The sequence below is a fragment of the Lissotriton vulgaris genome, chromosome 2_1, assembly GCF_964263255.1.
Source record: "Lissotriton vulgaris chromosome 2_1, aLisVul1.2, whole genome shotgun sequence".
NCBI lineage: Eukaryota > Metazoa > Chordata > Amphibia > Caudata > Salamandridae > Lissotriton > Lissotriton vulgaris.
Window position 1 is genome coordinate 2064276955 of NC_141687.1, and position 17021 is coordinate 2064293975.

Consider the following 17021-nt stretch of genomic DNA (forward strand, 5'->3'; position numbering starts at 1 on the left):
TGCCTTAAACTCCTATAACTACCTCCGAACTGCATTGACAATTCTCTCCTTCCTCCATTGTATATTTCAACCCTCTTATATGTCTGCTGTATTACTGTATGCTTTCTATTTGTATTATATCGCCTGTAAGCTTCTTACTGTTTTATATCTCCTGTAATCACTATATATGCAACTCTGTAAAGCGCTCTGATGCCCTCGGGCCAAGTTTGCGCTAAAACTCAAAAATAGATAAATAAATAAACATGTCCTATTATAAGATGCCAAAGGAAAACTGAAATGGGCAGCAAAACTGCATCAATGCCTGACTGACAATAAATAATCTGTATCATCCGCCTGTGATGCAGGGTGCAACAGCTGTATATGGGGAGTAAAGGAGGGACTCGACCCATCGGAAAAGCCTAGCACTAAAGACACAATAAACGGCTGGAACTGTCAGTTCGGCCACTTGTAGGAAGCTGACTTTTTATTTAGTAGTGCCAATGTAAGGGTACACTAAGCGAAAAGTCCAATTGACCCTTATTGGTTTACAGGGCTTACTCGAATAATCTCAAATGCTCTATTTGTGGTAGTGTGGCAGAGCAGTTTAGGCTAATCATAGAGTAGTGTTAAACATTTGTTGTACACACAGAGTCAATAAGTGATATACACACACTCTAGAAGAAATCTGATACCTGTTTAGACCAATAACTCAGATGTATATATGAATTTTGATACTAATGTGTTCAGAATCAGGTAAGTACTCAGAGTTATTGATTTTACAGGAAAACTGTAAAATGTTCAAATAACAGTTTTATGGTATGAGCCTCAAACGTAGTAATGTTATCCTATGGGAGGAGAACATACACAGCAAACATATACTTGCAGTCGATGTACAGAGGTGCCCTTTAGAACTTTAATGTTCTTAGGAGGGCCTTGGTCCTGAGAACCACCAGCAGTTTGAGTTTGCCTGCCCTGGGGTGTCAGAATGGTAGCCTGAAGCACGACACTGTTGGAGTCAATGGTACCTAAAACAAAGAGGCTGCTAGTGGGGACTTGGGGACAAGTGCAGGACAACCTAAAGTGGGGTTCAGGTGCTAAAGATCTCTAGAGCCAGGGGACACAGACAGGAGCTGTGAACCTGGGCTGTGGTGTTCAGGTGTAGAGGTGTATGGTGTTTGGCTGACTGGCCACTTGTTTGAGGCTCTCACGGTTCCTGGTTCACCTGCAGATGAGAGGAAAAACAAGACAGCAGGGGCACTGTTGTCGTGGGTCCCAACTTTCCAGTAGTCCCTCATCGCGCATGTCGTTTTCCATGGCGGTGTTGTCTGGCTGGACACAAATAAGCCTTTGTTGATGCGAGTGCCCCAGTACTCACGGTATTTGTGCAGGGTGCTCCTGTAGGATCTATATAGTGTCTCGTAACTCGACAGGGAGACTGGGCTGACCTCCTAGAGCAACAAAGACTTCCTTTTGATGTGCTGCACTCTCTGTGGGCCTGATTGCCAACAACACCTTGTACCAGACAAGTGTGGTCGCTGAATTCGAATGCACTGGGTGACTCCTCCACCCCAAGGCAGGTGCTGGATGGTTCACAAAGTGCTGTACAGTCTTGAAGAGGATGTACAGCTTTTGGACGAGTTGGGCCTTTGCAATTGTCGAGGTACCAGCAGCCAGGAAGGTTTTTGTGCCAAGTTCGGTGCAGGTCCTTAGTTCTCACAGTGACTTGGGGCCAATGGGCTACCTACCACTGGGGTAACTACACCACCTATATGTCTGTGGGCAGTCGGCATAACCCTGACCCAGAATTCTCTAGTTTCACCAAAACCAAGATGGTGAAAACCTTCACTGGCTTTCCACTTTAGGTAGCTCACCTTAGGGATGTGACTATCCTGTAAATGTAACACTCCTTCTGAGTATGTAATTTCCCACCTGCTCTGGTGCCAAATGGGCCTCAGGGCAGAGGGTGGCATTCCCTAGGTCTGGGGAGAAAACTGGTCTGCATATCAAAGACGGCAGAGGCGTTGAAGGCTCTGGCCTTGATATGCTAAATTCACTAGTCATCTAGCAGAGAAGGTGTGATCACCTTCGGCCGGACAGGCATTGTTCCTGGCCTCTGAAAGCATGGGCTCTTACCTGCAAGGGTTACATAAACATGCCTGCTGTGGCAGGGTGGGTCATAAGAGTCAGCCAGTACACTAATTAACTGGTAGGGGCACGTGGGGCACCCCTAAGGTGCCCCACGTGCCCCCTGTGTGCAAATATTCGTACATCAGATACTGGCATCAGTATGGATTTATCAAGACAAGATTTTTTATACCAAACATCATTTTCAGTGAATCAATTCTGTAGTGCGTAATGACCTGTGTCCAGGACATACCTTTAAAATGCTTCCTGATCACGTGCAATGTCTAGCGTTTGAGCTATACATAGCAGGGACCTTTCGGCTCAACTAGATGTGCCTTCACATGTAATATATTGTACCCTGCCTTAGGGCTCAAAGGCCTGCTATCGGGGTGACTTACTTATAGAAAATGCATTGTACTAGGGCATTGCACACATGTTGTGTTTTCGAAATGGCTTGCACCATTTCACGCATCCTGCAATGGCAGTTTACATGCTGTTTGTATGTAGGTCCCTTTGGGTGGCATAATACATGCTGCAGCCCTTAGAGAGCCTTTTAGTACCCATGCCCCCCTGGGTACCAGGGGTACTATTTAACAGGGGCTTACAGGGTTGATAAAGAACTTGCCAATTGGGGTACAATTAAGCATTTGTCTTGTTTTTAGGGAAAGAGCACTGGGAGCCTGGTTATCAAGGGACCTAGTGCACAACCAATCAACATCCGTACCAGTGAGCAAGAAGTGGGGGTGAGCATGCAAAAAAGTGGCACTTTTCTACAACTCTAATGAAGCAATATACTAAGTTTCCCACCCACCTACTCCGACGTCAGCTGAAAGACCAAAGTTTGACCAAAATGCCCATGCGTCACAAGCCAAAAATGCTCTGCTTTCCTTAAATGGTGACATTATTAGCTGTGGGAAAAAAGCAGGATGGTTACTGGAGCGTAACTCTGCTAGCAATAAGCACAACTCTTCAGACCTGCCATTCGAGTTGGACCTGGCTTTGTGACCACCCACCCAGTAGAGATGATGAATGCTTTTGCTCACTTTCTGATTGATTTATATAGCATTTCTGGAGGGCTTATGCTTCCCTACCCTCTCAGAAGTCGGTAGACAAATGTTAGGAGGGAGATAACAAAGTGAAGATTACAGCTGATATAACACATGTGCCTTACAACACAATTCTGTGGGACAGTGAGTTTCCCACTGAGTTCTATAAATTAAAGAAGTGCCACTGCTTTTATGGGTCTTTAAAGAGGCTGGAGACAGTGATGGACTGCACGTGGAATACAGTATAGCCATTATCAGCCTCATCCTGAAGAAAAGCCAGGCCAACTCAATATGCAAGTTATAGACCCATATGACTGCACAGTACTGATATGAAAGTTGAAAGACATCTTTGAGCACCCATCATTAGAAAGTCCACTGTGAATGTAACACAATTCCAGTTTCCAGTTGTCACACCGTTAATTCTTTATTACTTCTCTGCCAATACGTGTTTCCTCGCAAAGGTGTATCGCCCATGACTTCGTCAGGGCTTAATATCACTGATTCATAGAGTAAAACTATTGGACTTTCTGATTATGTGTGCTCATGTATTTTTTTTTTAGTGTTTAAGGACCTTTTGATTTATAAAGGATGTTGGGTCCCTACACTTGCTTTGTTGTACCGCAATTGAGATGCAAGAGTTTAATATAAACGTTTGTCCGTTATAAGTGTACACCAGTGTTATTCAGTGATAAGCCACTAGCACAGGACATTAGGAAGAACAAACGCATACAAGGTATCTGAAAGAGACTTCTGGCCGCAGATTCCTTACTTTATAATTGTTTCCTGATGTCAGACTGGATTCTGGCATTTTTGTGAGCAGTATTCCTGCGTACTAGTAGGTGGCATCATTCAGCTCCATGTGGCTTCGTCCACGCCAGTAGGGCAGTGCGCGGTGCCTGACATCAGTTATTTTCCTTCTGCGCCAATCAGCGCAGAACTGGAGTGAGAGAGACCCCCAGTCATTCTTTGACTGTTCTTTTCTTTACTTTTCGTCAACTTTTTTGAGACTTGTTTTCTTGTGTGCCAGGGATGTCTAGGAGGATAGCTGGATTCAAGCCCTGCTGCATGTGTCACAGTAAACATTGGTGACTGGCACATCTGTCTCTGGCGTCCTTAGTGCAACCATGATGCCAAGACCTGCATGGATTGCCACACCATGCACTCCAAGGCCTTCAGGGAGTGATCCCTTGAGCTCCTTGCCACCGGAGTACGACACAGCAGTGGTCGCGAACCCGTACAAGAGGAAGGTCCCGGTATCAGTTGCGGAGCCCTTCATCGCAGTCAGTCACCACACTCTGGTAGATCCCACAAGAAGAGTAAGAAGTTGTTTAAGGGTTCGACTTCTCCCCTTCCGTCAAAGCCGTGCGACAAGATGAGGGAGAGCCATCACTCTAGGCCTGGCTCCACGGTTGAGCTGGGACGTCTCCGCGCCTCCCCGAGTTTTCAGGAGCCGGAATGACACCCGCCCAACTCTGAGAATTTTGAGGCTATGCACCTCATATTTGGGTTGCCTGTCCCCTTAATGCATCTTCGGGCCCTGCGTGTTTGGAAAGGGCCATACTGGTTCTTCAGTGGCAGGTTCACCCTTGGCGCTAGTCGAGCCCCTTGTATTCACAGAAGGATCCAGACCAGCGCCATTCAAGCCACCACAACCTTCCCCAGTGCCTGCCCCATTGGTGAGTTTCCCAGCGAAGCCATCCTCATTCTGATCCCGACTCAATCATGAAGTCGAAGGGGCGTAACTCATTGCTGTGAAGGACTGGAGCCATTCCCTACACGCAGGACTCTGAGCCCTATTCCTACGGGCTAGGAATTTGAAAGAGACAAGTTAGTGTTCGATTCCTTACCTTAGAATATCCCCAGGCATCAGACTGGATTCGGAAAGTTTTGCTTAGCAGTACCCCTGCGCAGCAGTAGGTCGCGTCCTGCGGCTCCGCGTCCTTTGCTGGCGCCATATGCGCAGAGATTACATCACGGAGACTACTTACGCGCCACCCATGCACTGGCGTCAGTTCTTTCTTTTTCTGCGCCAGTTAGCGAAGATCCTGTTAGAGCACGTACCCTAGTTATTTTTTGACTATCTATTTGAGACTTTTGTCTTGTGTTGGTTTTCTCTGGTGCTAGTAGGGATGCCTGGTTTTAAGTCTTGCGGGGTCTGTTGTCGCAATATGTCGGTGGCGGACCCCCATGACGTCTGTCTCTACTGCCTTGAGTGCGACCATGACTCCTGGTCCTGCCCGGACTGCAAGGCTATGGCCCTGAGGGAACAGCGCCGGAAGTTGCTTGAAGTTTGGCACTCGTCCCGCGCTGTTGGAGATCTAGGGGTCGTTCCCGTGACCCCTTGCTGAGCCATCACCACCGCTCCTCTCGACCCTCGGATTCAGGTAAGAGACAGCACAAAAGGAAGTAGAAGAAGCGTTTCGATCTCCGACGTCCCCCTGTCGGTTATCGGATGCGGACGAGGGGGACAGGGGCTCTGCCCCTGCGGCTCATTTGGAGCCTGGGAGTCCCACGGCCTGCCCGCCTTACCCGGGTCCGTCAGCGACTCCTGCACAGATGCAAGAATTCCTTGCTGCCTTGGACCGCCTGTTTAGGCCTGGGGCTCCCGCCGGTGCGCCTTCGGGCCCCACGGTCCTGTGTCCAGATTCTGCTGGTCCGTCGTCTCCTGCGGCGGATCCAGCCCCGGCGCCATCAGCACCCCTGGCTCCGGCCTCGGGCCAAGAGGTCCCATGCTGCTGACTCTATCCCCGGCGTTGCCCCCTTTCTGCCCCTCTTTCTGAGGTCCTTCTGTTCCTTCTCTCTTTGGCTCAGCAGGGCTCTGCTCTGGGCACTATCAAGGGTTATCTTTCAGCCATCTCGGCCTTCCTACAGCTTCCTGATCAGCCTTCTCTTTTTAAGTCCCCGGTTGTTAACTGTTTCCTGAAAGGCATCACACACACGTTTCCTCCTGTGCCATTTATCATGCTTCAATGGGACTTAAACCTTAACTTGAAATATCTGATGTGCGCTCCCTTTGAGCCTCTTGATAACTGTCCTTTGCATCTTATCACTCTGAAGACGGCTTTCCTGGTAGCTATCACCTCTGCCAGAAGAGTGAGTGAGCTCCAGGCCCTTTCTTCTAAACCTCCTTTCCTTTCCGTTCATCTGGACAAGGTGGCTCTAAGGACCCGTCCTTCCTTCTTGCCAAAGGTTGTTACGCCCTTCCACATTCGGGCAGACCATCACTTTGCCCACCATCTTTCCACCTCTGCCTCCTTCGAAAGAGGAGGAGAGGCTCCACCGTCTGGACCCAAAACGAGCGCTCTCCTTCTACCTGAACCGCACACAACAGTTCTGGGTGGTTGACCAACTCTTTGTTGGCTACGTGGGCACCAAAAAAGGTTGGGCCGTGCACAAACGGACCAGCTCTCGGTGGGCCGTTCTATGCATAAAAACCTGTTACTCGTTGGCTAAGAAGGAGCCTCCAGTGGGGCTGCGTGCCCATTCCAACAGGGCGACTGCAGCCACTACTGCCTTGGGACGTGCCGTTCCCTTGCAGGACATTTGTCAGGCAGCTACGTGGGCCTCGCTGCACACGTTTACCAAGCATTACTGCCTTGACAGTCAAGTCCGGATACGGCTTCTTTGGCCGCTCTGTTCTCTGTGACTTTCTGGTGTAATCCTGTTCGTAGACCCACCACCGTGGTTGGTATTGCTGGGGTATCTATTCTAAGGTAAGGAATCTATCACTAACGTGTCTCTTTCAGATGCACAAGTTACTGCTTGTGTAACGATGTATCTCTAAGAGACATTAGTTAGTGATAGATTCCTTACTACCCCTCCCATCCTCCTCGTTCCGCGAACCGATTACTAGGGATAAGGTCATCCCTTTTAGGGCCCTAGTTTCAATGCACCAGTGGTCAGTATCATGCATGACTCTGCGTTGCCATATTAAAAAGCACTAGAGTTTCAGTTGGACAGCTGTGCCCTATGTTATGTCTATGTGCGTGGGACTGACCAACGTGATTCAACCTTGAACATGATGTGCAGACAGAGAGCACAGTGTACGTCTAGATATGTGAAAAACAGACAGTTCTCATGTGAAGAAGCGCAAGCAGTGTATTTACGAGAACAGAGCCATGTAGTGTTGTGTGCAAAAGCGGCAGAATGGTGTTTAAGCATATCACTTATGCTAATTTAGCAATGTTCTGCAGTTAACCCCTATATCCTCACTACCGTCCTCCCTGGACTGGAAACAAGCATCCTAGGACAGTTTTCAGGGTTTCACCCCTCTTCAGCGTGGATAGCTTGACTCCAGTGGCATGGAGGCACAGGACCCACGTCTGGGCATACCCGTCCCACTCGGGGTGACAAATGCAAAAAGAACAATTGATGGACAGAATGCAAAACAATGTCATACATTCCTCAGTACAGATATCTGGGCCTTAATCCATCGTTTTTGTGCTCACCATGCCATTCAAGTTTGAACCAAGCCATATGCAAATCAGTCTTGACCCTGTGCCTATTGAAAACAGTCTAGCCCGAACTGCCAAGCCAGGTCCTCCCTGGAATGGAAACAAGCATCCTAGGATCGGTTTCAGGGTTTCACCCCTCTTCTGCCAGGATAGCTTTATTCCAGTGGCATATAGAGCACATGGTCCACGTCTGGGCATTCCCGTCCCACACGGGGTGACAAATGAAAAAACGACAATTGATGGACAGAATGCAGAACAATATCATACATTCACCCCAGTGCAGAGATCTGGGCCTGCATCCATCGTTTTTTTGCTCACCATGCCATTCCAGTTTGAACCCAGCCATATGCTATTCAGTCTTGACCCTGTTCCCAAAGGGAACACTCCAGCCCGAACTGCCAGGCCAGGTCCTCCCTGGACTGGAAACAAGGTTTCACCCCTCTTCAGCCAGAATACCTCGACTCCAGTGGCATGAAGAGCACGGGCAGTGGCTCCAGTGCCAGGCAAACCGAATTGGAGATAGGGGGCTCCCCTGTCTTGTTCCCTTCTGCAGGAGAAACTCCTGGCATATTGAGGTTTTTACCCTTACTCTCGCCAGAGGTTGTTCATACAACAATTTTACTCATCCAATGAACTTTTGTCCTATCCCCATACGTACCATGACTGCCCACAAGTAGTTCCATTTTATGCTATCAAAAGCCATTCTGGCATCTAAAGACAGTAGTGCCAAGGGCGGGAGCAGTCCAATTGAGTAACATGTAGTACTCTGAAAAATCTACGCAAGTTGAGCCTAGTACCTCTATGTGGCATAAAACCACATTAGACTGGGTGTACTAGGGAGTGGATCACCATTCTCGGGCGCAAAGCAAGCACCGTTGCCAGAACCTTCACCTCAAAATTCAGGAGGGAAATTGGTCTGTATGACTCACACTTTGTTGGTGTTTTCCCTTATCTGAGTATCACCACACTGTGCTGATCTATCGGTAAAACCCCCATTTGTCTGGCTTCCTGAAACATAGTAAGGAGGTGCTTGGTTGTTTTGTCCAACAAGCCTTTAAACAGTTACGGTGGCAGACCATTTGGTCTCGCTGCTTTACCGGACTGCAGCCCTGGTGCCACTGTGCTAGGCTCTCCATCCGGTCTCCTTCCAACCCCTCTTTTTCTTCGACGGTCAAAACCTGAAGTTTAATATCACTCAGGAAATCGACACAATCCGCTTCAGTAAACCCAGAAGTGCAAGTGCAAGTGTACAACCCATCATAGTAGGACACAAATGCCTCTGAAAACTCATGCCCCGTCACGTCTCATCCCCGTGTCATCCCATTTTCTCCGGGACCCACTTCCTGAAGTCTCCCGTTTGTCCAACCACGCCAGGAGTTTACTGGCCTTATCTCCTATCTCTTAAACTTTGTGCTGGAAGGCCCTGGCCTCATCTTCTAAAAGCCTTCTTAGCTCTTTCTGATGCAGACAAAGGAGGTGAGTTACCGGTCAGGTTTCCCCCTCCTCCTTTCCCGCCTTTGCTCCTGAATCTCCTTCTCCAGAGCTGTGCATTTCAGTGCCTTTTCTTTCTTGGAGGCCCCTATCAAACTCTGGATATGTCCCCTGATCACTGACTTGAAAGCTTCCCACATGACTACCCCGAGTCCACCGATCCCGCATTCTTCATAAAGAAGTGGTCGGTACAGTCCCTCACACTAGGCCTAAAGTGTGGGTGTCTGAGGTACCATGGGTCCACCCTCGGTGGCAGGATATGTTCCGCGAAGGCCCTTCTAGCAAGGCCTCCACTGGGGAATGATCGGATATCCCCCGAGCAATGTGTCTTGGCCCTTTTAACTGGCCTGTAAACTGAATCTGTGTGATCAAACCATGCTCTGCGGGTAAGTGTGTGTATTGTCTGATAGTGGGATTATGACAGCGCCAGATATCACTGAGTTCCAAGTGGGCGAGGAAATTGCCCAGCGCCCTGGCTCTTCTCCCCGATGAACCCCCCACCCAACACATCCAACTTTGTCATTAATATCCCTCCGCCCCGCCCCCCGAAAATCAGTCTTCCTTGCGGGAGCTCGAGAAGATACCGACCCAATGTGTCCACCATGGGGGCCTGATGCTGTACTGGGTAGTGTGTACACCGAGCAGAAGTTAATGGTCATTCCCTTCCACTGCCCACTCGGGACCACATATCTCCCCAAAGGGGCAGACCATGTTTTCCCAGGTATAAAGGGAAACGCCTTTCTTTCTAAAATCCCCATCCCTCTGGAGCCGGCGGTGTACCCTGCATGTGCCAGTACTGTGTATCGATGTCTATCTAGGGACCTACAATGATGACCTCGGAGATGGGTTTCTTGCAGTAGGATAATGTCTGGTGCATGTTTCACCTGCCATTTAGACTATTTACATTCCAAATACCTGCTTTTTCAAATAAAAAAATAGTTTTGCTTTTAGCCAATGTTGTGTTTGTTATATTAGTGAGCGCCCAGCAACTCTCACAAAATTTTTATTTACAATACCCATGACAAAAGCAAAACAAGTGTTGACAAAGCCAAACTGGGGCCACTGCTAGGCCATTTGACGTTGCCAATGCTCCACTGAGCTCAATGACTGCTCCTGCCCGGTAAACCCATGTTACAATACCAGTTTGGACTCCTCTTGTGAGGCACGGACATTGGCCATTCACATTAATTTCTCTGTGCAGAGCCTAGTCTTCGGCCAACCCCTGCACCCTTGCACACTATCAGCAAAGACATACCTTCGGCCTGGCCTTGTGCTCGGCACCCTCATCACAAGGGACCACTCGGCATATGATTTTGCCATCTCCATAATCCATACTCTGGACCCCATTTTAGGCCACACCTGTATTCAGCATTCTATGCCTCATTGTCGACTAGTCTAGACCTTTTGGTTAAGCGCAACCGATGCTGACCAGGCCCTACTTTCCCCGTAGTATGCTTTGTCCAGCAGGGCTGTAGAAGCTACACCAAGGGTTTCTACTAGCTTGAAAATTCAGATCTGGATATTATAGATTTTCACATGGAGATGGCCCATCATCCATATTTAAGTCCGTACTAGACAGGTTTGCTAAGAGTCTATTGGTGGAGGTGTTATCTATTGTAGTCACACCTTTATACTAGTAATAATACTAGTTCTTATTTTCTGACTCTTAATGCATTTCAGGTATTCTCTTACCGATGTGTTTAAAATGGTTCAGAAACGATTCAGTTTGTAGTATATAGACGCTATCATTATTGCATCCATTGTACCCCTTGTCATAAAATTTTGTGACAGCATTGCATGGTAATACCATTTTTTTCTCATTTTTCTCATTGCATAGATCAAAGGATTTTTCGGCACTTCCAGTAAAACGGCTATGGCATTTTCTTGTAAAGCAAGAGCTTCTTCAAGAATTATTCATAAGATATATATTCACAAAGAAAAGAAACCGACGTGAGGTAAAACTGAGAGAAACAGATTGTAACGTACCATTTAAAGGCATGGTCTGAGCTTTTTTTTGTTTTTTTTGTTTTTTTTATTTCATTCATTTGATGTTGGCTACCATTCAGTCATTATTATTTTTTGTGGGCTGCTCACGTGAAGATATTTAATTTCGTTAGCATGCAAGAATCATGCTGCACCCTGTCGATAGTGGTTTTTCTTGGATGTATTTTCACACCACTTCTAGCAATAAAGTAATGTCGTATAAATGTCAGTGTATTTAAAAAAAATATATTGCAACATTAAACAATGTTCACAGATTTTATCCGATTTGTGTAGTCTGCAATAACTATGTATAATGCCTGTTCAAATCTATTACCATCGTCTTAAAAGACAAATATAGTCACTATTAAATTCATTACAAAATACTAAGTAAAATACCAGTGCAGACCTATTTCACAATTTGTCAAAATAAGAAACAACAGTAGCAGAAAAAATAGTTCACCTCTATCCCAGGTGAGGGACAAAGCAATTGAAACATAATTTCCAAAGCCTATATTTCCACCTCCTAACTTGTTAGATGCACCATCCGTAGCCAGGCTGGTCGCTTACCAAACTCAGCCAATATCTGAATCACTGGAAGACCCTGTTCCACAAGGAGTGCCTAGATCATAAGCATATTGGCGGCACTGACATCCATTCTGACAGGTGTGCCTGCATGGATTGCTAGATGGCTTAAAGAAGAAAGCTCCTGGAAAGTCATTAGATTATGGAGCAGTAGTGTGAGAGGGTTCTTTACAAACCTTACGGGTGAATAGCCGTGCTATTTATATAAACCCCTGATTGATTGAAAGATAGTACCTAGCTTTGTTCATAAGGCCTTTCTTTATTTTTATCTTTTTCCCCTCAGACTATGCAAAACTTCATTGTACTATTCTCCAAACAACAACAGTCCATACAACTATTAGAGCTTCTTTCTTCAGGTATCTATATCAAAATATCCCAATGAGATCTTACCAGGCGTATACAGTTGAGTGCAGGTCAAACAATAGTGTTGCCGCTCTTGCAGTGGCGATATTTAGATGTTTGGTCCAGTTAAAACTCAGATAATGGTTACTCATTCACTTTTCCACAAAATACTATCATTTTGATAAATTATTCCTGGAACTTTTCTTGGTGCTGTTCTCTTCAAACTGAAATATTTGTCTGTTATGTTCCTAATTAAAGCAGTAAAAAATCCCTAAGAATTGATGTATAAAAAATATTTTTTTATGTTAAGAGAATTCTTAAATTTTTTATCTACATCAGAAGTGACTGTCTAAGCTCATTAACACGACATAGAATTACTCATACTTGGTTTACATTTTAGCTTGGATTGTTTAAGTTGCTGCTTAATGGTCATGTTGTATGTTTTGACTTTTCATTATTTACTTACTGGGAGTATTTTATTTATAGTTGGAGTTTTTCATTCATTTCATATTTGTTTCTTTGTGCATGTGTTTTGTTTGTGGTTGTGGTGTTGTGTAGTCTGTAGAAGATCATGTGGAGCAGGGCAGACATTGCCTCGCAGAAGACCACAGAAACAAGGTAGTATCCATTTCCCTACCCATTCCTGTAGTTCAATATTAAAAGTTCAGTGGTACCAGTCCTTATTATCCCATATTGTTAACAGATTTAATACATTATTCCATATTACTAATTTTTCATATATTGCAATATGATCTTTTTTATGTTTTTGTATGTTCCTATTAGAAAATAGTACCTAGAAATGGAAGCAGAATACTCAATATTTTAACCTAAGTTATTCAATATTATTATGTAACAGTTGATCCTGTCCCTCAATCAAACCTGGACTGCAGTGGCTTATTTTTCTACAGTCTCATCAGTGGCATGTGTCAACATTTATATGGGGAGTTAACCTCTCTAATGTTCTTATTGTCTAGGTAGCCACTCATTTTCTTAATTACAACAGGCACTCGCTTTTTCTAAATGCACAATTAATCCAAATAGTGTGCTATTTTCTTCTTGTATGTTATACCATTGACTACTGCATTTATATCTATTGCTTAGTCCATTAATAAGAAATAAATAATATAGCTTGTTAAGCAGTATGTAAAATATGTATGTAACATATGTTTTAGGCTTTTCCCCTTGTATACTATCGAATGCAGTCAATGGATAGAGGGTCCAGTTGACAGTATTGCTATTTAAAACTGTAGCATTTGACTACCACTTGATGGGTCTTCAGACCACTTTTCTTTCTGCTATTGACTGTGCATGGACATTGCGCTTCCTGGTGTTGGCACGTCTGCATATGGAGGTAAATCTAAAGCATTACTATAATTCCGATACCCTATCCTCTTATTAACAAACCTTATCATTCACTCTTCCAATATATATTTGGAACTGGGACCACTGAACTTTTTATTGCATGTTTTTTTAGCTTTAATAATATCCAAATCACTTCAAAGTGATACTGTTTTAGTGGACACTTTGTGTTAGCATGAATTTTATTTGTAAGCATATTTTGCAGGTGGAAGCAGATCTTGGCTATCCAGGAGGAAAGGCCAAAATTATTCACAGAGAGACTGACATGATAATGGCATTTGCTGTTAATAAGGTGAGCCTTGTACGTTTGTTAATATCATATTTCAAACTGTACTTCACGAAGAGTGCCAGAGTAATTCCCTTCCACTGTAAATTCTTAAATTGTAGATGTTGCAGAAAGGCGTCACATCCCATGTATCACCCACAGGAATTGGCTACCTTACTGTTTCCATTTCGATTTCTTTTTTAAGTTTAGCCTTGGCAGCGCATGCCCTGTCTCTTTGAGACATGCTGTATTCACTCAGTGGGTTTACAGCCCGCCCATTGCCTTCTTATTTGTCCCTTCCATTGTCATTCAAAAATGCTTAGTTACTGTAGTCCCTCCTTTTTGTGTTTGGATTCCTCCCACAGAGCACCACTAATTTACTGTTAACATTATGTGACTGTCTTTGTGTTGATTTGCAGCTCTATCTTTTTCTTTGATTCCTACTTGTGTCACTGTTTGCCTGTCTTCAGTGGTTCAGCTTTGGGGTCTGTCACTTAATCTTCCCTCCCGTTCAAATATCAAGATGACATGTCAGACGCTGTTTTCAAATTCGCCTCTGGCTTCAAAGGGCAAGGATTTCCCCCCAAACCCCTTCCACTTCTCTGCTTGTTGCTATAGCAAGCCGCGGTGACCGGACCTTCAGCAGCCCAACCTTACAGCACCGGTAAAGGCAATGCTTGGGCAACTCCCATCTCATTTTCTCTGACGTTTGTTTATATAATGTGAACTCAAACGACCCAGAGGTGTTGGAGCGCTTTAAATGAGCGCTAGGTACATTACACAATGGCAGATTCATTTTTGGGGGCATTTTTATAGAGCACGAACTTGACTGCCCCAAAGGTATTTAAGCTCTTTACAAAAACGCTAGGTACATTAAGTTAATTTTTTTGGTTTTAGGTGCGCAGAGATTAAGTGATGCAAACTCTGCCCTGGTTTATTAATTATTTCCCCTCTACCTGACAATTGGGGCTAGCATTAGTCCCACCCACTTCTTGCCATGTTGCTGCATGCCCGCTGTAGGAGAGTAGGGTCTGCAATCCTATGGTCACCCCCGATTTTTGCTTTTTGCTTCACTGGTTTACGACTTTCCCTGGCTGTGGGCCTGCTACTCAGACCCACAGCCTAGCTATTCTCTCTCTAAATTGACAAGCATGTACCTTAGGTGCATTTACCAATTGGTACTGGGCCACCTTATCAGTCCCTGTACAGCATATCTTGGGTATCCAGGGCATAGGTGTACCCAGGGCCTACCAGGGGCTGCAGCATGTATTATGCCACCCCTGGCTGGCCATCCAAATCTGACACAACTGGCTGCACGACAGCTGGGGCAAGGTGGTGTAATCACCCTTTGCTTTAGATATAGTATCTCTATATCTAACCCTAAAATGGACACATATATTCCTATCAGTCACTCCTATGGCAGGCCTTATCAATCCTGAAGGCAGAGTGCTTGGAATTATGTGAGATGGTGCTCTGGCATGAGCTAAACCCGTTTGCAGCTTGCGGAACCAAGTCCTGATAGCTGTTCCATGATAACGCTATACCATATACTCTTAGTGCATTATGAACCTCGCGGTCAAATGCTAACTTTGGTATAACATTGTCAAAACATGTCGAGTAAGGTGTCATACGAATGGAAATACTAACCCCTCGCCAATTCTGGTGACGGGGTTAGCATTCCACCCTTCTAGAGGGACACAACATGTATGTCACTGTGAACCCCGGTTATAGTTAACTCGAGCCTCAGCATCACAAAATGGATTCTGCCACCACAGACACAAGTCTGACCTCCTGCTGCTGGGAGTCCTTCCAGCAAGGGAGTCTCGGACAAAGGGTTTCCTGCCTTGGGAGGTGCTACCACCACCCCAGACAGGATTTTGTGTATTAGGTAGGACAGGGCTCAAAGGAATGAGACATGCCTGGGGCACACAAGGTGCCCTGTGCATACACCGGTCAGAACCAGTTCCTGGGGCACTCCAGCCCCAGAGCTGGCGCAAGACCGGACAAAGGAAAGGGGGTGTAAACACCCCCCTTCCTGGTCCCACCCAGAGGAGGGACCTAGTCATAGTGCAGCCCCCTTTAGCCGAATAAAGGTAGGAGCTGGTCCCATTCCAAAGGAGATTATCCTGAACAACTTCCCAAGAAGAAACTCTGGACTTTGACGTTCTGCTCCACAGAAGACTGAAGATATCTCCCTTGTGGGCAAGGAGTGTCCACCCTGCACCAGCAGGCACCATCAGCGTACAGCGGCTTCCCTTTGTCGTCTTCCTGCAAGAATCCAGACTTCAGAGCCCGACGAGACCCGTATTCCCAGACCTCTCCGACCTCTACCCACATCTGCAGCACAGCTGAGACCTGTGGGTGCGACGAGACACGTGGGACCGGCCATCTTGGAAGAAGCAGCACTTTGCTCCAGCACGACTTCAGAGGCATCCTCGTCCAAGTGCTTTGGGGACTGAGAAGCCCCGACCCCGAGCAGCTCCTGCATCGAAGATCAGCCCTCCAGCCTCCACGAGATCTGCGTGGGGCCCTTCTGCCTGTTTGCTGCTCGACTCGTTGTCTGGTCACTTGCCGGCTGGCTTGTGACCTCCTAGACGACGAACTCCGACAACTTTGCTGCTGGTCTGGTTGCTCCAGACTGGCCCTTGCTCCCTTCCAAAAGAGGAGCATCCCGGACCCTCCTGGTCCTCTCCAGACGCCGTTTCCACTCACCGCGTGGGTTGCCTTTGCCAAGGCCTGTTGAACCCGAATCCGGAGATGACACCGCCGACAGCGAGAGCCTGCGTGGGACAGCTCGTGTCTCCATCCTGGTCGTCGAAGACACCACCTGGTCCACGTGGCTGCAGAGACAAGCGTCCACCTTCACCTGATCGCGACGACGACATCTGGTTCCACTCCTGGTTCCACTCCAGTCACTGGCTAGTGACTTTGAACATTGTCCCCTCTGCTTTCAGGTTCTTCTCTTCACCAATCCACCCTTGGATTGCATCGGACATCTTCCTCCTTGTCACCTGCAGCATCTTTCTTCAAGGCTCCATAGACTTTGACGCGGAAACCCGACACGACTTCGCACCTATGCACCCGCAGCCTGTGGGTGAGGTAACACGAGCATTTCGGTGCTCAAGGGTAGCTTGACTATCCTAGTGTCCAGTTCCATTGTCGTTTCAGTCCTATCTAGTCAGGAACGTCCATACTCACCTTTTCTTGTACGCATCTCGCGTGTGAGTTCACACTCTGCACACGCGCTCGGGGGGCATCCTATTACTTACCTCAAGTTAGTATAGCGTGGTCCCAGCGATCCTACAACCTCTGGACAGCTCCATTCCTTTAATTGACTTTCGCATTCCATTTATTTAGTATATGGTTTGTTGCGCCCCTCGGGCGTTCTTGTAAATA

General features: G+C 46.4%; 1 protein-coding gene across 2 annotated transcripts in view; it reads left to right on the top strand.

Annotated features, from left to right (window-relative positions):
- DMXL2 (Dmx like 2) overlaps positions 1-17021 on the top strand; it is a 2078996-nt gene that overhangs the window by 1558178 nt on the left and 503797 nt on the right. Inside the window, exons 33-35 of one of the 2 annotated variants that reach the window (XM_086958287.1) lie at positions 10932-11049; positions 12560-12619; positions 13566-13652. In XM_086958287.1, coding sequence (XP_086814413.1) covers positions 10932-11049; positions 12560-12619; positions 13566-13652 — 265 coding nt within the window. The remainder of the gene's footprint in view (positions 1-10931; positions 11050-12559; positions 12620-13565; positions 13653-17021) is intronic. The other variant, XM_086958289.1, reaches the window with a different exon arrangement.